Source organism: Bos mutus, chromosome 6 (genome assembly GCF_027580195.1).
Source record: "Bos mutus isolate GX-2022 chromosome 6, NWIPB_WYAK_1.1, whole genome shotgun sequence".
NCBI classification, from domain to species: domain Eukaryota; kingdom Metazoa; phylum Chordata; class Mammalia; order Artiodactyla; family Bovidae; genus Bos; species Bos mutus.
In genome coordinates this window covers 3569939-3591709 of record NC_091622.1, presented here as the reverse complement: position 1 = coordinate 3591709, position 21771 = coordinate 3569939, and the positions used below count along the sequence as shown (strand labels likewise).

At 38.7% G+C, this 21771-nt stretch overlaps 1 protein-coding gene across 2 annotated transcripts in view; it reads left to right on the top strand.

Moving 5' to 3' along the window:
- The window catches only part of MARCHF1 (membrane associated ring-CH-type finger 1), a 479021-nt gene that overhangs the window by 334541 nt on the left and 122709 nt on the right, over positions 1–21771 (top strand). Inside the window, exons 4-5 of one of the 2 annotated variants that reach the window (XM_070371927.1) lie at positions 11963–12042; positions 12353–13096. In XM_070371927.1, coding sequence (XP_070228028.1) covers positions 11963–12042; positions 12353–13096 — 824 coding nt within the window. Of the gene's footprint in view, positions 1–11814; positions 12043–12352; positions 13097–21771 lie in introns of those variants that run through there. The other variant, XM_070371928.1, reaches the window with a different exon arrangement.

The following is a 21771-nucleotide window of genomic DNA, read 5'->3' as shown; positions in this document are numbered from 1 at the left end:
GATTCTAATGAGAATCTTGTTGTAATTCAGTCCCTAAATCTGTCACTCTTTCCATTGTTTCCCCCACCTGTTTGCCATGAAGTGATGGGACCAGATGCCACAATCTTAGCTTTTTGAATATTGAGTTTTAAGCCAACTTTTTCACTCTCCTCTTTAACTTTCATCAAGAGGCTCTTTAGTTCATCTTCACTTTCTGCCATAAGGGTAGTGTCATCTATGTATCTGAGGTTATTGATATTTCTCCCTGCAATCTTTATTCCAGCTTGTCCTTCATCCAGTCCAGCATTTCACATGATGTACTCTGCATATAAATTAAATAAGCAAGGTGACAATATGCACTCTTGACGTACTCCTTTCCCAATTTTGAACCAGTCCACTGTTCCATGTCCAGTTCTAACTATTGCTTCTTGACCTGCATACAGATTTCTCAGGAGGTAAGTTGAGGTATTCCCATCTCTTTAAGAATTTTCCAGTTTGCTGTGATCCACACAGTCAAAGGCTTTAGCGTAATCAGTGAAGCAGAAGTAGATATTCTTCTGGAACATTCTTGTTTTTTCTATGATACAAGGGATGTTGGCGATTTGATCTCTGGTTCCTCTGCCTTTTCTAAATCCAGCTTGAATCTGGAAGTTCACAGTTCACATAATGTTGGAGCCTGGCTTAGAGAATTTTGAGCATTACTTTGCTAGCATGTGAACTGAGGGCAATTGTGCAGTAGTTTGGACATTCTTTGGCCTTGCGTTTCTTTGGAATTTGAATGGAAACTGACCTTTTCCAGTCTTGTGGCCACTGCTGAGTTTTCCAGATTTGCTGGCTTATTGAGTACATCACTTTAACAGCATCATCTTTTAGAATATGAAATAGCTCAGTGGGAGTTCCATCACCTCCACTAGCTTTGTTTCTAGTTCTGCTTCCTAAGGCCCACTTGACTTCACACTCCAGGATATCTGACTCTAGGTGAGTGATCACACCATCATGGTTATCTGTGTCATTAAGATATTTTTTGTAGAGTTCTTCTGTGTATTTTTGCCACCTCTTCCTAATATCTTCTGCTTCTGTTAGATCCATACCATTTCTGTCCTTTATTGAGTCCATCTTTGCATGAAATGTTCCCTTGGTGTCTCTAATTTTCTTGAAGACATCTCTAGTCTTTCGCATTCTATCATTTTCCTCTATTTTCATTGCTCACATAAGAAGGCTTTCTTATCTCTCCTTGGTATTCTTTGGAACTCTCCATTCAGATGGATATATCTTTCCTTTTCTCTTTTGCCTTTCACTTCTCTTCTTTTCTCAGCTATTTGTAAGGCCTTCTCAGACAACCATTTGCCTTTTTGCATTTCTTCTTCTTGGTGATTGTTTCAATTACTGCCTCCTGTACAATGTTATGAACCTCCACCCATAGTTCTTCAGGCACTCTGTCTATCAGATCTAATCCCTTGAATCTATTTGTCTCTTCCTCTATATTATCAACAGGGATTTGATTTAGCTAATATCTGAATGGTCTTGTGGTTTTCCCTACTTTCTTAAGTCTAAGTCTGAATTTTGCAATAAGAAATTAATGATCTGAGCCACAGTCATCTCCTGATCTTGTTTTTGCTGACTGTATAGAGCTTCTCCATCTTTGGTTGCAAAGCATATAATCAATTTGATTTCCATATTGGCCATCTGATGATGTTCATGTGTAGAGTCATCTCATGTTGTTGGAAGAGTGTATTTGCTATGAATAGTGTGTTCTGTTGGCAAAATTCTGTTAGCCTTTGCCCTGCTTCATTTTGTACTCCAAGGCCAAACTTGTCTGTCACTCCAGCTACCTCTTGACTTCCTACTTTTGCATTCCAGTCCCCTCTGATGAAAAAGACATCTTTTTTTAATGTTAGTTCTAGATTTTAGCATAGTCAATTAAACAGAAGTAGACTTTTTTTTTTTTAATTCTCTTGCTTTTTCTATGATCCAGCAGATGTTGCATCCATTTGATATCTGGTTCCTCTGACTTTTCTAAATCCAGCTTGTACATTTAGAAGTTCTTGAATCACATGCTGTTGAAGCCTAGCTTGAAGGATTTTTAGGATTATTTTGCTAGCATTTGAAATGAACACATTTGTATGGTAGCTTAAATATTGTCTGGCATTGCCCTTCTTTGGAATTGGAATGAAAACTGACCTTTTCCAGTTCTGTGGTCACTGCTGAGTTTTCCAAATTTGCTGACATATTGAGTGCAGCACTTTAACAGCATCATCTTTTAGGATTTGAAATAGCTCAGCTGGAATTCAATCACCTCCACTAGTTTTCTTCATTCTAATGCTTCCTAAGGTCCACTTGACTTCACATTTCAGGATGTCTGGCTCTAGGTGAGTGACAACACCATTGTGATTATCTGGGTCATTAAGACCTTTTCTGTACAGGTCTTCTGCGTGTTCTTGCCACTTCTTAGTCTTCTTCTTCTGTTAGTTTCTTTCTGTTTCTGTCCTTTATTGTGTCCATCTTTGCATGAAAATATTCCCTTGGTGTCTCCAATTTTCTTGAAGAGATCTCTATTCTTTCCCATTCTATCATTTTCCTCTATTTGCATTGCTCATATAGGAAGGCCTTCTTATCTCTCCTTGGTATTCTTTGGAACTCTGCATTTAGTTCATCATATCTTTTCCTTTCTCCTTTGCCTTTTGTTCCTCTTCATTTCTCAGCTATCTGTAAGGACTCCTCAAACAACCATTTTGCCTTCTTGCATTTCTTCTTCTTGGAGATGGTTTTTGTCACTGCTTCCTGTACCATGTTATGAACCTCCATCCATAGTTCTTCAGGCATTCTATCAAATCTAATCCCTTGAATCTATTTGTCACTTCCACTGTATAATCATAAAGGATTTTATTTAGTTCATACCTGAATTGTCTTTTGGTTTTCCCTACTTTCTTCAATTTATGCCTGAATTTTGCAATAAAGCCCTCATTATCTCAGCCACAATCAGCCCCAGGTCTTGTTTTTGCTGACTGTATAGAACTTCTCCATCTTTTGCTGCAAAAAAAAAACATAATAATTCTGATTTCAGTATTCCATCTGGTGATGTCCATATGTAGATTCATTTTTTGTGTCATTGGAATAGGGTGTTTGCTATAACTAGCGCATTCTCTTGTCAAAACTGTGTTAGCCTTTGCCAGGCTTCATTTTGTACTCCCAGGCCAAACTTGCCTGTTACTCTAGGTATCTCTTGACTTCCTAAGACAGATGATGATGATAGACAGATAGATAGATAGTAAATAGATAATTGACAGATGGTGATGATAGGTGGATAGATTTCTGTTTTTATGATGTATCTTTTTTGCTAAGTCGCTTCAGTCGTGTCCAATTCTGTGTGACCCCATGGACTGCAGCCTACCAGGCTTCTCCATCCAAGGGATTCTCCAGGCAAGAACACTGGAGTGGGTTGCCATTTCCTTCTCCAATGCATGAAAGTGGAAAGTGAAAAGTGAAGTCGCTTAGTTGTGTCCGACTCTTAGCGACCCCATGGACTGCAGCCTACCAGGCTCCTCCGTCCATGGGATTTTCCAGGCAACAGTACTGGAGTGGGGTGCCATTGCATTCTCCATGATGTATCTTTGCTAGCCACATATTCTTATTTCTGAAAATTCATACTGTGTTTTGATATTTGGTAAATGTCCTCTGATTTCATGTAGCTTTTTAAAAAGTATATTCCTAGATGTTTCCCCATGTTACTTTGTTCAGCTGATATTTCAAATAATTTTATTATGTTTAAAAATAAAGCATCTACTTGGAATGGTATTTCTTAAGATTTTCCTCTCCTCTTTCCCTGTCAAATCTTGGATATACTGAATCCTAATTCTTCTGCCTGTTGATGATCAGTTCTGGATCTTCCAGTTCTCAGCTGCCGTAGTGAGCTTTCTAGTGCCCCAATTTAATCATTTCCTTTTGCTAATGACCATCTCTCAGTGACTTTCCATTTGTTTAAGGGTACAATTCAAACATTTCAATGTGGCATGTGGGACACCTCTCTGCTCTTCTCTCCTGAATTTTATCACTTCCTATCTCACTCACCACCCTCCCTCCAACCATCACCAAACTTTCTGTGGTTCCCTGATCTCCCCACTCTGCTCTAAAGCACGTTTCTCCCAGTGTGGGCTGCTTACCCCCATCACCAACTCAGCCCTTTTGAGGTAACCTGTCATCTCCCCTGGGGCACTTACTTTATATCTCTGTTCCATCTTGCATTCGGTACCCTTCCTTCACCAGAATTCACACTACCACACTCTCAGGACATCCTAGACTATATTAAAATCACCTGTTCACTTACACCTCTTTCCCACTAAATAAGAAGCCCTATCAGAATACCATCTGTTTCTTAATCCCAGAACTCACGATCGTGTTTATTACTTGATAGATCCTTATTAATTTTCGCTGAGCAAATGAATCAAAAGTGACACAAGCTGATATTAATTTCATATCAATTAGCTGGTCAAGTAGATTTCAGTCAATTTTGGTGGTGTCTTTGTTGGGTGCAGGTAGTTTTGCAGGGAGGGGATCCTGGAAAGTAGATAATGCATGAGAAAAGTAAGACAGAGAAAGGGGAAATGCCAATAAACAGTGTGTTGATGTGCTGGGGACAACTCATGAGTTTTCATCCAGCTTGGAACGTTTTGAGAGACTCTGGAAGTCACTTCAGCACTGCCCCTGGGAAGATGAAAAACCAGGGCATTTATGCATTGACTCCAATCTGAGAGCTGTCCTCCAGCAGTTTGATTTATTCCACACTCCTAGGCTATGCCCATGTGCAACCCAGCAAGTGCACGTGCTACCAGGAAAAACCCAGGGCAGAGAGTGCAAGTGGAAAGCAGTCCACAGGCAAGTGAACTCAGGGTAGGGTAAGGGTCCCAGGAGGCATGGCAGCATCTGCTCCAGCAGGAGACACTGGCCCACTGAACATATATAAACTAAAACCAGATGTGAGCTATTCAAAGACTCCTGAGGGGCAACAAGAATGATTTTAGTTCTCTTCAGAATCCTTCAGCATCATAGACATAAATGCTATTCGAGTCAGTATCATGCTGAAGCCAAACCTCTCCAAAGGAAAGCTGTATCTTTTTTAATGTTTGGCATTATTATTTGTTGATAAATAACTTTCCCATTGCAGAACATGCATTTGCCCAGAACTGTGAGGTTATAAAATGTGTTTTATCATGATGATGTCTATTTCAAGATCTTTGTGCAGTCTCATGCAATTGGCTTTAACATACCATTAAGTAGCCATGGATACCCATTATGATGGTCATCATATTGTGATCCACATTTATAGTCACATTATCAATGGTTGGGAGTCACTTTGGGGTTGTGTTGCTGTTTTTCAAAAGAATGAGGAGCAAACTTCACATATGTGGTCTTTATTCAGTGTCTGCTGTATGTAGAGATTCCTACTAAACTCACTTGCTGTATGTGGAATAAACGGTACACATTCTAACAAAATTTACTGCTTCAAGTACAGAAAAATGCTTATATTTTACAAAACCTAGTTATGCTTTCTATGGGTACAGATATGAAGTTGATCTAAATTTAAAACTTTAAATAAGTTAGTTTTGATACAAATATTATAGGAGATCACCAAACGTGGACTGGTGTCCAAAGATGACATTCAAAGACTTTAAAAATACACAGTGTTCATGAATTGATGGAAAAGTCTCAGAAAATTAAAAGTCAAAAGTATGCAGATGTTACAAATAACGAATGTTTAAAAGGATGTGGAGAAAAGGGAGCCCTCCTACACTGTTGGTGGGGATGTAAATTGGTGCAGCTACTATGGAAAATAGTACAGAAGCTCCCCCCAAAAAACTAAAAATAGAGTTGCCATATGATCCAGTAACCCCCCTCCTGGGCATGTATCCAGACAAAATGCTAATTCAAAAGATACATGGAGCTCTATTTTCAGAGCAGAACTATTCACAATAACCAAAACATGGAAACAACCAAAATGTCCATTGACAGATAAATGGACAAAGAAGTGGTATACACACTGGAATACCACTCAACCATAAAGAAGAATGAAATACATTGGTATACACAATAGACTAGTACTCAGCCATAAAAAAGAATGAAATAATGCCATTTATAGCAACATGGATAGACGGAGAGATAATCCACTATGTGAAGTAAATCTCTTTCCAGAAAGAGAAAAACAAATGCCATATGATATCATTTACATGTGGAACCTAATACATGACACAAATGAACTTATCCATGAAACAGAAACCAGCTCACAGACATAGAGAACAGACCTGTGGTTGCCAAGAGGAGGCGGGGTGGGAGAGGGAAGGACTGAGAGTCTGGGATTAACATATGCAAACTGTTATTTATAAAATGGATAAACAACAAGGTCTTATCACATAGTAGGGAAAGATATTCAATATCCTACAATAAACCACAAAGGAAAAGAATTTTATATAATATGAATCACTTTGCTGTACAGCAGAAATTAACACATTATAAATCAACTATAATTCAGTGTTTGTGTGGATCACACACAACGTGGACTGTGTGAAGCACAACAAACTGGAAAATTCCTAAAGAGATGGGAATACCACACCATCTTATCTGCCTCCTGAGAAATCTGTATGCAGATCAAGAAGCAACAGTCAGAACCAGAAATGGAACAATGAACTAGTTCCAAATTGAGAAAGGAGTACATCAAGACTGTATATTGTCACCCTGCTTATTTAGCTTATATGCAAAGTACATCACGCAAAATGCTGGGCTGGATGAAGCACAAACTGGAATCAAGATTGCCAGGAGAAATATCAATAACTTCAGATATGCATATAACACCACCCTTATGGCAGAAAGCGAAGAGGAACTGAAGAGCCTCTTGATGAAAGTGAAAGAATGAAAAAGCTGACCTAAAATTCAAAAAACTAAGATCATGGCATCCGGTTCCATCATTTAATGGCAAATAGGTAGGCAAACAATAGAAACAGTAAAAGACTTTATTTTGGGGGGCTCCAAAATCACTGCAGATAGTGACTGCAACCATGAAGCTAAAAGACACTTGCTCCTTGGAAGAAAAGCTATGACCAACCTAGACAGCATGCTAAAAAGCAGAGACATTACCTTGCCAACAAAGGTCCATCTAGTCAAAGCTATGGTTTTCCCAGTGGTCATGTATGGATGTAAGAGGCGGACTATAAAGAAAGCTGAGTGGCGAAGAATTGATGCTTTTGAACTGTGGTACTGGAGAAGACTCTTGAGAGTCCCTTGGACTGCAGAGATCCAACCAGTCCATCCTAAAGGAGATCAGTCTTAAATATTTATTGGAAGGACTGGTGCTGAACCTGAAGCTCCAATACTTCAGCCACCTAATGAAAAGAACTGACTCATTGGAAAAGACCCTGATGCTGGGAAAGATTGAAGGCAGGAGGAGAAGGCAACAACAGAGGATAAGATGGTTGGATGGCATCACTGACTCAGTGTACATGAGTTTGATCAAGCTCCGGGAGTTGGTGATGGACAGGGAAGCCTGGCATGCTGCAGTCCATGGGGTCGCAAAGAGACTGAGAGACTGAACTGAACTGATGCTTCAATGTGTGTATTTGTCAGTCAGTTGTGTCTGACTCTTTGCAAACCCAGGGACTGTAGACTGCTAGGCTCCTCTGTCCATGTGATTTTCCAGGCAAGAGTACTGGAGTGGGTTGCCATTCCCTCCTCAGAGGATCTTCCCGATCCAGGAATCAAATTCAGTTCTCCTGCATTGCAGGCAGATTCTTTACCACTGAGTCACCAGGGAAGGCCCTATACTTCAATAAAATAAACTTAATAAGAACAAAGTGTGCACATCAGTCTATTGGAACATGTGGAGGATGCAACGCTCCCCTGTGGGCACATGGCTTCTTCTGCCTCAGAATGTTTTTAATCTCTTCTTTAATAACTCCTACTTTCCTTTTTGCTTCAGTTCAGTTCAGTTCAGTTCAGTCACTCAGTCGTGTCTGACTCTTTGCGACCCCATGAATTGCAGCACGCCAGGCCTCCCTGTCCATCACCAACTCCCAGAGTTCACCCAGACTCACGTCCATTGAGTCAGTGATGCCATCCAACCATCTCATCCTCTGTCGTCCCCTTCTCCTCCTGCCCCCAATCCCTCCCAGCATCAGAGTCTTTCTCAATGAGTCAACTCTTCGCATGAGGTGGCCAAAGTACTGGAGTTTCAGCTTTAGCATCATTCCTTCCAAAGAAATCCCAGGGCTGATCTCCTTCAGAATGGACTGGTTGGATCTCCTTGCAGTCCAAGGGACTCTCAAGAGTCTTCTCCAACACCACAGTTCAAAGGCATCAATTCTTCCGTACTCAGCCTTCTTCACTGTCCAAATCTCACATGACCACAGGGAAAACCATAGCCTTGACTAGACGGACCTTTGTTGGCAAAGTAATGTCTCTGTTTTTTTTTTTTAATTTTTTAAATTTTATTTTATTTTTAAACTTTACAAAATTGTATTAGTTTTGCCAAATATCGAAATGAATCCGCCACAGGTATACATGTGTTCCCCATCCTGAACCCTCCTCCCTCCTCCCTCCCCATACTATCCCTCTGGGTCGTCCCAGTGCACCAGCGCCAAGCATCCAGTATCATGCATCGAACCTGGACTGGCAACTCGTTTCATACATGATATTATACATGTTTCAATGCCATTCTCCCAAATATTCCCACCCTCTCCCTCTCCAACAGAGTCCATATGACTGTTCTATACATCAGTGTCTCTTTTGCTGTCTCTGCTTTTGAATATGCTATCTAGGTTGGTCATAACTTTCCTTCCAAGGAGTAAGCGACTTTTAATTTCATGGCTGCAGTCACCATCTGCAGTGATTTTGGAGCCCCAAAAAATAAAGTCTGACACTGTTTCCACTGTTTCCCCATCTATTCCCCATGAAGTGATGGGACCAGATGCCATGATCTTCGTTTTCTGAATGTTGAGCTTTAAGCCAACTTTTTCACTCTCCACTTTCACTTTCATCAAGAGGCTTTTTAGTTCCTCTTCACTTTCTGCCATAAGCGTGGTGTCATCTGCATATCTGAGGTTATTGATATTTCTCCCGGCAATCTTGATTCCAACTTGTGTTTCTTCCAGTCCAGCGTTTTTCATGATGTACTCTGCATATAAGTTAAAATTACATATAAGTTACATATAAGTGACAATATACAGCCTTGATGTACTCCTTTTCCTATTTGGAACCAGCTGAGTATTACCCCTATACTAGTTTCCTATGACTGCTAAAACAAATTACCACACAAATGTATCATCCTGTAGTTCTAGAGGTCAGAAGTCAAACATGAGTCTCACGGAGCTACACTGCAGATGTCAGCAGGGCCTCATTCCTTCTTGACCCTTGTAGGGGAGAGCTCGTTTTCCAGCCTTTTCCAGCTTCTAGAGGACACCTGCATGCCTCTGTTTGACCTCTGCTTCCATCCTTTCATCTTCTCTCTCTGACTCTAATGCTACCACCTCCCTCTTAGAAGGATCCTCATGCTTACACCTGGTCCACCTGGATAATGCAGGACCATCTCTCCATGTCAAGGTCCTTAACTTAATCACCTGTGCAAAGTCACTTTGTTATGTAAGGAAACAGATTTACAAATTCCAGAAATTAAAATGTTGATATCTTGAGTAGGAATAAGAGGCAGTATTAGTCAACCCTTCACACCTCCTCTTGAAGTTCTTCTAACCTCTTGACTTAGAATTCGTTTGTTTTCCTCTGGACCCCACAATCAGATATGTTTATTGTCTTCTTTTTTTTTTTTTTTTATCTTTTTTCACTGCAGTGTGTTTGATGTATGATATTGTGTGAGTTACAAGTGCACAGCATAGTAACTCAGAATGTTTTAAGTTTCACTACATTCATAGTTCTTATAAAATATTGGCTGTATTTCATGTGTTGTACAGTATATTCTTGCAACTTTCTTATTTTATACATAACAGCTTGTACTTATTAACCCCTGCTCTCATTTTGTCCCTCCCCTATTCCCTCCCCACACTGGTAGCGACTAGTTTGTCTCCTATATCTGTGAATCTGTTTATTTTTTGTTATATTCACTAGTTTTTTAGACTATACATTACTAAGAATTTGTCCATTTCTTCTAGGTTGTCTGTCCATTTTATAAGCCTGTGGTTGTTCATAGTAGTCTCTAATGATCCTCTGTATTTCTGTGGTGTTGACTATAGTTTTACTTTTCCCTCTCTGATTTTATTGATCTGTGCCCTCTCTCTTTTTTTCTTGATGATCCTGGCTAAACAGTTATCAATTTTGAAAAGATTTCAAAGAACCAGCTCTTAGTTTAATCTTTTCTATTACTTTTGTTTAATCTTTTCTATTGTTTTTTAAGTCTCTAGTTCATTTATTTCTGCTCTGATCTTTATTATATCTTTCCTCCTGCCAACTTTGGGTTTTGCTTATTCTTCCTTTTCTAGCTCCTATAGGTGTAAAGATAAGTTGTTTATTTGACATTTTTTAATTGTTTCCCTAGGTAAGCTTGTATTGCAATAAACTTTCCTCTTAGAAGTGTCTTTGCTGAGTTGAGTAGGTTGTTTCCATTTTCATTTGCCTCCAGGTATTTTTTTTTCTTCTTTGATTTCTTCAGTGATACATTGGTTGTTCAGTAGCATATTGTGCAGCTTTCACACACTTATGCTTTTTTGCAGTTTTTTTTTTTTTCTTATAGTTGATTTATATGTATGTATCTTTAATATGGGGACTTTTAGAACTTTGAAATTTGGGGTTAATCTTACTACCTTTACTGTTATTTCTCTTGCTGGCAATTTCATCTGTGCAGTCAGACTTGTCTAAATCTGGGGTTGAACCCCCTGGGTTGCCTCTGTGTACAGGAGGGGGTTGCCTTGTGAGTTGAGTATGAGAGCAGATCAAGGAGCAGAATTTCTCACATGAAGCTCTGCTCTACCATCTACCAGCAAGGAGCAGCACTGATTTCTCAGTTTCCTCATCTGTAACATGAAAAAAAATTATCATATTTGCCACATGTGTTTCTTGTACTAATGAATGAACATAGGAAAATTACTTAGAACTGTGACTGGCATATAATATTCCCTCAAAACTATTAGTTATTATTCTTTCCCATTTGTGAGATTATTATAAAGATTAAACAGATGGCAGATAAACCACAGTACCATGCCTGGCACACAGTAAATTCTTCACACAGTCTAGTTTTTTATTTATCATCATCACATGTACTAAATATAATGGTTAGAAAATTCAAAGTAGTGAAGAAAATGATGTGTTTCAAACATAGGAGTCTCATGAAACAGACGGAAATGTATGCCAATCTACATAATTTCAGGCTTTCTTATTCTCAGGTTTAATCTGGTCATGAAGTTAAAAGTTATGAAGGTTAATAATGCTGTGATGGACAGATTTTTATTAGCCTCCATGATAAAATAATAATAATCACTGCAGGCTTTTAAATATTATAAAGTGTTTTTAAATATATCATCTCATGGGGCCTTAGAGTGACTTAATGTTAACTCCAGGCAGTATCTAGCAATCTAATGGCTATTTGATTATTGAAGCTTCCTGAATTAGTATCATCTTTGTCACATAATAGCCGTTGTGTCCTTTATATCACAGGCTATTCAAGAGTTACACATTTGTTTCCAAGGAAAATTGAGCCATTCCACTCAAAAGTTTACAGTAAATAGAATAGAAACTTGTGGATTCATCTTCCTCTATCACAAATGAAGCAACAGCAAAGTGGTACAGAATCTCTCTCAGCTGTTCCAAGTTCCTCAAATCAGTTTTACTTTTGCAAAACCTGCCCTCTGACTTCCTATATCCTGTGAGCTGCCTTACGAACAACATGACCGGCAGCCACGTTTGTTGTAATTTTTTAAATATGTGGAAAAAAAGCAAGATATCGACCATGTATTACCTGAACCAAGATGCCAAATTGTCTAACTTGTTTCTCCAGGCCAGCAGTCCAACAACTGGGACAGCTCCCAGGAGCCAGTCAAGGTTGTCTGTCTGTCCATCCACTCAGGACATCTGCAGGTAAGTGTGCAGCAAACGAGCCTGTTTGGTGTTTTTAGACCAGTGTTTTGTATTCTTGTTGTATATGCTGAGACTGTGTGACTCTTGCTGCTGTCTTATCTTGTCTGTGGATAATTTATATCAGTCTGTTTTTTTTTTTTTTTTCCTTTACTGCATTTCCCTCAGTTGATCTTTGTTTGCCAACTTTGGGTCCATGCTGTCATTTTCATCTCTCTCTTTTTCTGTTTCCCATGGCTGTCCTCTCCTTTCCAATTCCCATGGCTTTCCTCTCCATCCCAATCCCTCATCCTTTGCCTGCTGCTTTGTCTAGATCTGCCATCTCACATGACATGTCAGGAGCCTCACTTGAGCACAGCACCCCTGTCACAGTGCTGAGCCCTGCTAGGCAGGAGCCTGGTAAGAAACCAGTAACACAGAAGCCTAGAAGGAGGAGGCGGGCGGCTCAGAGGTACGAGCATGCCCAAGAACAGGGGAGAGGGAGAAGAAGCGACTTTCACCCCCACGTCCCCAGGCCCCAATGCAGTGAAACCGACACAGATTCTTCAGACTCATCTTCCACCCGTGAGAGTCACTGGATTCAGGCAAAGAGAAGAGCCCAAGTGAAGTTCCGCCTGTCGCGGAGAAGAAGGAGAAATAACAAAACAAGCGGAAACCTGGGTGAGTCTTCTGCTCCTAATGAAATCAATCTAGTACACTTTGGATCCAAAGATAAAAAGCACACGAAGCTGACCAGCTGTGAGAGCTGCTCTTTAAACTTGCATGGAGCAAAAGGCACAACGTATGAAGGATGTGGTGTCTCCCTGTCAAGAGGGTCCTCTGACAGTAAAAGACCCTCAAGGAAGCAACAGGAGAGCAGAGAGGGGGACCACCACAGGGATCCTCAACTCTTACATCGGTGTGGGCAAAATGAAACAACAATCAAAAGAAGATTTTCAGGGACAGATTTCAGCACTGAAATGCTGGCAGTCAAAGGTGGCAAGTCTGCTGGTGATGCGGGGTTCCAGGAGCCTCCTTCCACAGACCATGACGGGTCTGATCATTTACAAGCATGCAGGTCAGTCTCTCCAGAGAAAGATTTGATGCCCCCCAAATATACCTCCTCCCACTGTGAGTTACATGTGTGTGTGTCCCCTGCCCTCAAGACATAACATTTATTCATATTGTTATTTGTCCGATTGGATATAAGGTGATAAAATGAGCAAAGGGATGGGGAAAATGATGCACAAATATCCATGGGTTTGAAATTTGTTCCAAAATAGTTAGCTTTCCCCTTCTCCCTTCTTTTAACTGAAAGATGATTTATCCTGGTCAAAGAATTGACAAAACGAGTCCTGTCCCCACAAGAATTGTGGAGGAAACACGAATGAGAGTGTGAGATCTTAGTGAAAATCTGGTGAACTTTTAGCACCCTGACAGTGGATATTCAAGGCTTGGGGGGATTAAGGTCAGACTTTTGTATCAGGAAAGTCTCCTCTGCAGTTGGTGCCAATTTGTTCTCCAGTTGTCTGACTCAGCAGGTAATTCAAGACTGAAAAGACACAGCAACACACCACAGACGCACCAGTGGGGCTGCTGGGACCTTCTGAGAAAGGAACCACGTTAACTCTGCTGATAACCATGTACTAAAAAATTTCAACATGCAGACAATTCATATTAATGTCTATGAGGCTGCTTGCTTGCACTTTTTACCCAACTAGATACAATTTTCAGAATAATTTAAAGTTTAAAAAAAATGATGTGACTACCCAAGCTAGTTTGCACCAATGAGACAATCTGAAACAAAACAAATATTTTGAATGTTCCTATTACCCAATCATTTAAGTTACTTGGGTTATGTTTGGCAGCAAGTCAAGGTTTGTTTTTTTTTTTTTTTTTTTTTTGCATAATGCTTGGTTTGGGGGCTTGTTTTTACAAAAGTTGTACTTTATAAAACGTGTGTGTGTTTTCATGTGAATCACAGGACCCATAGAAAGCTTCCTATGTTCATTCAGGGCAGGACGAGAAGGAGAGTTAATCTCTGGATATAAATAATATTATAATGGTTTGTTTCTCTGAAAATTGTATGGATCGTTCCAAAAAACGCTCATTTACTTATTCACTCAGGCATTTATTGATTACAGTGCATCAGGCTTTTATTGCAGGCATTTGACATCTGAGAGCTTACTGTCTGGTGGAGATGAACACAAACTATTTCACAGTTAATTGCAGTTGTGATAAGTGATGTAGGAGTGTATAACAAGGAAAGTAGATCTGTGCTGGGAGATCTGAGAAGGACTGTCTTAAGGAAGTGAGGAACTGCTTGTGGCCCAGGCATGACGGGAACTAACCGAGGAAGGAACAGGGAAGGGTGTGCAGACAGCATGCTCCTGGGGTCTGGGGAACCGAAAGCTACTGCTGCTGCTGGGGTATGGAGAGGGAGGGGGCACTGGTGGGGATGAGGTCAGAGAGGTGGGGAGGGCCATGCAAAGCATGCTAAGGGAGTTAAATGAGAAGTGACACCGTTTGACCCATATACAGAAGCAAGCAAGTTTCTCGTAATCTTTTGACTATGATTTAAGTGTGGCTTCGCTACAATGTCTGGGGATGGAATAAAACACTATTTCTAGTCTAGACTAAGAACTCCTCACTAGCAAACATCTGTGGTCATTCCCCAAATCTACTTTAAATTAAAATTAAATTAAATTTAATTTAATTTAATGAAAGACAGTTAAAGAAGCTAGTTGTAGACTTAATGGTAATTGGAGAAAAAAGGAATGCTTGTAATTAGAGTTGTAGTGGCTGGTTCTCCAAAGTTAAAAGCACTGCTCTGGAGAAAAAGAATATTTAACATAGACTCCTATTAATAAAGTGATATCAATGGGCCTATAGTTATTTCTTGCTGTGGGTTATTGTCAAAATATACCCACTAAGCAAATCCTATGGGCCATATATTATACTGGGAGCTGAGGATAAAAAGTGACAGAAAGACTTGATTCTTCACTTAAGTGGCCTATTAACTAGTGACAGAAGTTGAATGTACACTTGAAAAGATAAAAGTTCAAGATTTTAGAAGAGAAATACTGCAGGAATTTGAAAAAATGGAAATTGCTAGAAGCTGCCACAACCTGGGAGCCCCTTAAGAGCTGGGGTTGGAACTAAGGAAACGAGAAGCTAGCCTGGTAGAGAGGCCTGGTGGGCATCTGGGCCCTTGGGGCAGGGTGAGCAGGACCCCCTCAGGTGGGCAGGATCCCCCTGCCAGGTCATCAGGAACAACTGAATGCTTGGCATTGGTAAGGGCAGACCCTACAGGAGTCAAGGATGACTCCAGATCTTGGACCTTGGGAGGTAGTAAAAGCTGGTGCTACTGACAGAAATAGAAGGGTCAGAGGCCAGCTAAATTGGGAAAGACAATGAGTTCAATTATAGGCAGGCTGTTTTTAGTAGCCCTGGATCAGCTATTGAGCAGACAACATGAGTCACATCACTGAAATGTGGGAGGGAAGTCCAGGCTCAGTCTGAGTGTTTTTTCAAGCATTAGTGAACTATACACAGACTAACGTTAAATAGCTGCATATTTCCATTGGTCATTCACATGATGTCTGAGCACAGGACAATCACACCAAGATATTAGCAGTGAAAATCTTCTCAAAGCCAGAGAGGATCTGGGTACCATTCTCAGGGAAGGTGACTGAGATGCTTGGAAACTGAATGACATCTCTAAAGGCTGTAGATGGACCAGCTTGAGCACCAGGGTCCCTGTGTAAGACAGGAATATGAACTTGCACTCCTGCCGCTTCAGACATGAACAAGCAGGACCGGTCTCAGTCAGAACCACAAAGCAGAAGCAGCTTCTAAGCCCCTTCTTCCTTGTTTCTTCCTGGTATTTAGTCCCACAAGGATACTCTACCCACTACCCACTCTACCCACTACCCACTCCACCCACCCTCATCAAAGCCTCATGCAGAGAAAGTGTCGCTGTTAGTACTCTACAACTTAAAGGAAATTTAAATCATCATGCCATCATGCCCACACTTGTAGAATGGGAAAGATTCTGCCTTTTTTTACATAGAAAATGTACATTAAAAAATTATGTTAGCTTATGCTTGAAACTTTTCAATAGCTTCTTAGTTACCGTCTGTGGTGAGTTCAGAATCTTTAATAGAATTTACAAGGGTGTGAATGATCTGTCAGACCAGCCTCCTCAGCTTCAACAGCATTGTTAAAAATGACCTACTCATGCTGGTCGGTCTTCAGGTCTCTGAAAGAGCCACACTCTCACCTTTCAGGAATGCTTTCATATTATCTGATCTTCACTTCACCAGATTAATTCTAATCATTTCTTCTTAATTTAGATGTCATTCCTTTGGGGAAAACTTTGTGATTCCCTAACCAACACTCAGGACCCCTTCACTTCCATATCATCTTTTAAAACTTTTATTGCAATATTGTTAATTTATTATATTGTATTAGTTTCAGGTGTACAGAATAGCAATTCAGTCAGCATATCCTAATTTTTTTAATGTATTTATTTTTATTCGAGGATAATTTCTTTACAGAAGTTTGCTGTTTTCTGCCATAGGTATACATGTATCCCCTCCCTTTTCAACCACACTCTCATCTCCCTCCCCATCCCACCACTCTAGGTTTATACAGAGCCCCTGATTGAGTTCCCTGAGCCATCGAGTAAATTCCTATTGGCTATCTATTTTACATATGGTAATATTAAGTTTCCATGTTACTCTTTCCATACACTTCACCCTCTCCTCCCCCTCCGCATGTCCATAAGTCTATTCTCTATGTCTGTTTCTCCATTGCTGCCCTGTAAATAAATTCTTCAGTACCATTTTTCTAGATTCTGTATATATGCATTAGTATATGATATTTATCTTTCTCTTTCTGACTTACTTCACTCTGTATAATAGGGTCTAGGTTCATCCACCTCATTAGAAGTGCCTCAAAGTTGTTCCTTTTATGGCTGAGTAATATTGTGTATATATACCACAACTTCTTTATCCATTCATCTGTTCATGGACATGTAGGTTGTTTCCATATTCTTCCTATTGTAAATAGTGCTGCAGTGAACTGTGGGATCCATGTGTCTTTTTCAATTTTGGTTTCCTCAGGGCATATGCCTAGGAGTGGGATTGATGGGTCATTTGGTGGTTTTATTCCTAGTTTTTTAAGGAATCTCTGTACTGTCTTCCATAGTGGCTGTAAATGTATATTTAAATTCCCATCAACTGCAAGAGTGTTCCCTTTTCTCCACACCCTCTCCAGCATTTATTTTTTGTAGACTTTTTCATGATGGCTATTCTGACTGGTGTGAGGTGATATCTCATTGTAGTTTTGATTTGCATTTCTCTAATAATGAGCAATGTTGAGCAGCTTTTCATGTGTTTGTTAGCCATCTGTATGTCTTCTTTGGGGAAATGTCTGTTTAGGTCTTCTTCCCACTTTTTGATTGGGTTGTTTTTCTGGTATTCAGTTGTATGATCTGCTTGTAAATTTTGAAAATTAATCCTTTGTCAGTTGTTTCATTTGCTATTATTTTTTTCCCATTCTGAGGGTTGTCTTTCACCTTGCTTATAGTTTCCTTTGCTGTGAGAAAGCTTTTAACTTTAATCAGGTCCCACTTGTTTACTTTTGTTTTTATTTCTGTTACTCTAGGAGATGGGTCATAGAGGATCTTACTTTGATTTATGTCATCAAGTGTTCTGCCTTTGTTTTCCTCTAAGAGTTTTATAGTTTCTGGTCTTACATTTAGGTCTTTGATCCATTTTGAGTTTATCTTTGTGTATGGCATTAGGAAGTGTTCTAATTTCATTCTTTTACATGGAGCTGTCCAGTTTTCCCAGCACCATTTACTGAAGAGGCTATCTTTGTCCCATTGTATATTCTTGCCTCCTTTGTCAAAAATAAAGTACCCATAGGTGTATGGGTTTATTTCTGGGCTTTCTATCTTGTTCTATTGGTCTATATTTATGTTTTTGTTCCAGTACCATACTGTCTTGATGACTGTAGTTTCGTAGTATAATCTGAAGTCAGGGAAGGTTGATTCCTGAAGTTCCATTCTTCTTTCTCAAGACTGCTTGGCTATTCAGGGTCTTTTGTGTTACCATATGAATTGCAAAAATTTTTGTTCTAGTTCTGTGAAAAATGTCATTGGTAATTTGATAGGGATCGCGTTGAATCTGTAGATTGTGTTTGGTAGTACAGTCATCTTCACAATACTGATTCTTCCTACCCAGGAACATGCAATGTCTCTCAATCTGTTTATGTCATCTTTGATTTCTTTCACTACTGTCTTATAATTTTCTGTGTACAGTTCTTTTGTCTCCTTAGGTAAGTTTATTCCTAGATATTTAATTCTTTTTGTTGCAATGGTGAATGGGATTGATTCCTTAATTTCTCTTTCTGATTTTTCATTGTTAGTGTATAGAAATGAAAGTGATATCTGTGTACTGATTTTATATCCTGCAACTTTTCTAAATTCACTTATTAGTTCTAATAATTTTCTGATACTATCTTTAGGGTTTCCTATGTACAGTATCATGTCATCTGCAAACAGTGAGAGCTTTACTTCTTTTTTTCCAATCTGGATTCCTTTATTTCTTTTTCCTCTCTGATTTTTGTGTTTGGATATCCAGAAGTATGTTGAATAATAGTGGTGAAAGTGGACACCCTTGTCTTGTTCCTGATCTTAGGGGGAATGCTTTCAGTTTTTCACCATTGAGAATAATGTTTGCTGTAGGCTTATCATATATGGCCTTTACTATGTTGAAGTTGGTTCCTTCTATGCCCATTTTTTGAGGAGTTTTAATCATAGATGGGTGCTGAGCTTTGTCAAAGGCTTTTTCACCATCTGTTGGGATTTTTGTATGGTGTTTATCTTTTAATTTGTTAATACAGTATATCACATTGATTGATTTGATTATTGAAGAATCCTTGATCCCTGGAATAAACCCAACTTGACCATGGTGTATGAGCTTTTTGATGTATTGATGAATTCTATTGGCTAAAATTTTGTTGAGGATTTTCACATCTATGTTCATCAGTGATATTGGCCTGTAGTTTTCTTTTCGTGTGTTATCTTTGATTTTGGTATCAGGGTGATGGATACCTCATAGAATGAGTTTGGAAGTGTTCCTTCCTCTGCAATTTTTTGAAAGAGTTTTAGGAGGATAGACATTAGCTCTTCTCTAAATGTTTGATAGAATTCTCCTGTGAAGCCATCTGGTCCTGGGATTTTGTTTTTTGGGAGATTTTTTATCACAACTTCAATTTAAGTGATTTTATTTGGTTTGTTCATAATTTCTATTTCTTCCTGGTTCAGTCTTGGAAGATTGAACTTTTCTAAGAATCTGTCCATTTCTTCCAGGTTATCCATTTTATTGCCATATAGTTGTTCATAATAGTCTTATAATCCTTTGTATTTCTACATTGTCTATTGTATCCTCTCCTTTTTCATTTCTAATTTTGTTGATTTGATTCTTCTCTCTTTTTTTCTTGATGAGTCTTGCCAAAGTTTTGTCAATTTTGTTTATCTTCTCAAATAACCAGCTTTTAGTTTTACTAATCTCTACTATTGTTTCTTTCATTTATTTTTCCCTTATTTCTGCGTGGATCTTTATGATTTCTTTCCTTCTGATAATTTAGGGGGCTTTTTTTCTTATTTTTCCAATTGTTTTAGGTGTAAAGTTAGATTTTCTATTCAACATTTTTCTTGTTCCTTGAGGTAGGATTGTATTGCTATAAACTTCCTTCTTAGAACTTCTTTTGCTGTATCCCATAGGTTTTGAGTTGTCATGTTTTCACTGTCATTTCTTTCTAGAAAATTTTTTAATTTCCCTTTTGATTTCTTCAGTAACCTGTTGGTTATTTAAAAATGTATTATTTAATCTCCATGTGTTTGTGTTTCTTACAGTTTTTCTTCTTGTAACTGGTATCTAGTCTCATAGCGTTGTAGTCAGAGAAGATGCTTGATATGATTTCAATTTTCTTTAATTTACTGAGGTTTGATTTGTGACCCTAGATTTGATCTATCCTGGAGAATCTTCCATGTGCACTTGGGAAGAAGGTGTATTCTGCATTTAGATGGAATGTCCTGAAGATATCAATGAGACCCATCTTATCTAATGTATCATTTAAAACTTGTGTTTCCTTATTAATTTTCTGTTTTGATGATCTGCCCATTGGTGTGAGTGGGGTGTTAAAGTCTCCTATTATTATTGTGCTACCATCAATTTCTCCTTTTATGTCTGTTAGTGTTTGTCTTATGTATTGAGGTGCTTCTTTGTTGGGTGCATTGTTATGTCTTCCTCTTGGACTGATCCCTTGTTTATTATGTAGTATCCTTCCTTATCTCTTGTAATCTTCATTTTAAGATCTATTTTGTCTAATATGAGAATTGTTACTCCAGCTTTCTTTTACTTCCCATTTGCATGGAATATATTTTTCCATCCTCTCACTTTCAGTCTGTATGTGTCTTTAGGTCTGAAGTGGGTTTCTTGTAGACAGCATATATATATATATGTATATATATATGTATGTGTGTGTGTGTGTGTGTATATATATATATATATATATCTTGTTTTTGTATCCATTCAGCCAGTCTGTGTCTTTTGGTTGGAACATTTAATCCATTTACATTTAAAGTAAATATTGATATTCATGTTCCTATTGCCATTTTTTTTTTAATTGTTTGGAGTTGATTTTGTAGATCTTTTTCTTCTCTTGTGTTTCTTCACTATATAAGTCCCTTTAACATTTATTGCAAAGCTTGTTTGGTGGTACTGAATTCTCTTTAACTTTTGCTTGTCTGAAAAGCTTTTTATTTCTCCATCATTTTTGAATGAGATTCTTGCTGGGCACAATAATCTTGGTTGTAGATTTTTCTCTTTCAATACTTAAATATATCCTGCCATTCCCTTCTGGCCTGCAGAATTTCTGCTGAAAGATCAGCTGTTAAACGTATGGGGCTTCCCTTCTATGTTACTTGCTGCTTTTCCCTTGCTGCTTTTAATATTCTTTCTTTGTGTTTAGTCTTTGTTAGTTTGATTAGTATGTGTCTTGCTGTGTTTCTCCTTGGGTTTATCCTATATGGGACTGTGCCTCTTGGACTTGATTGACTATTTCCTTTTCCATGTTGGGGAAATTTTCAACTATAGTCTCTTCAAAATTTTTCTCATAACCTTTCTTTTTCTCTTCTTCTTCTGGGACCCCTATAATTTGAATGTTGGTGCATTTGATATTGTCCCAGAGGTCTCTGAGATGATCATCAATTCTTTTCATTCTTTTTACTTTATTCTGCTCTTCAGAAGTTATTTCCACCATTCTATCTTCCAGCTCCCTGATTTGTTCTTCTGCTTCAGACACTCTGCTATTGATTCCTTCCAGAGTATTTTTAATTTCAGTAATTGTGTTATTTGTCTCTGTATGTTTATTCTTTAATTCTTATAGGTCTTTGTTAATTGATTCTTGCTTTTTCTCCATTTTTTTCAAGGTTTTTAATCTTTATTATCATTATTCTGAATTCTTTTTCAGGTAGTTTGCCTATTTCCTCTTCATTTATTTGGACTTCTGTGTTTCTATTTGTTCCTTCATTTGTGTAGTATTTCTCTGCCTTTTCATTATTTTTTTTTAACTTATTGTGTTTGAGGTCTCCTTTTCCCAGGCTTCAGGGTTGAATGTTTTCTTCCTTTTGGTTTCTGCCCTCCTAAGGTTGGTCCAGTGGTTTGTGTAAGTTTCATA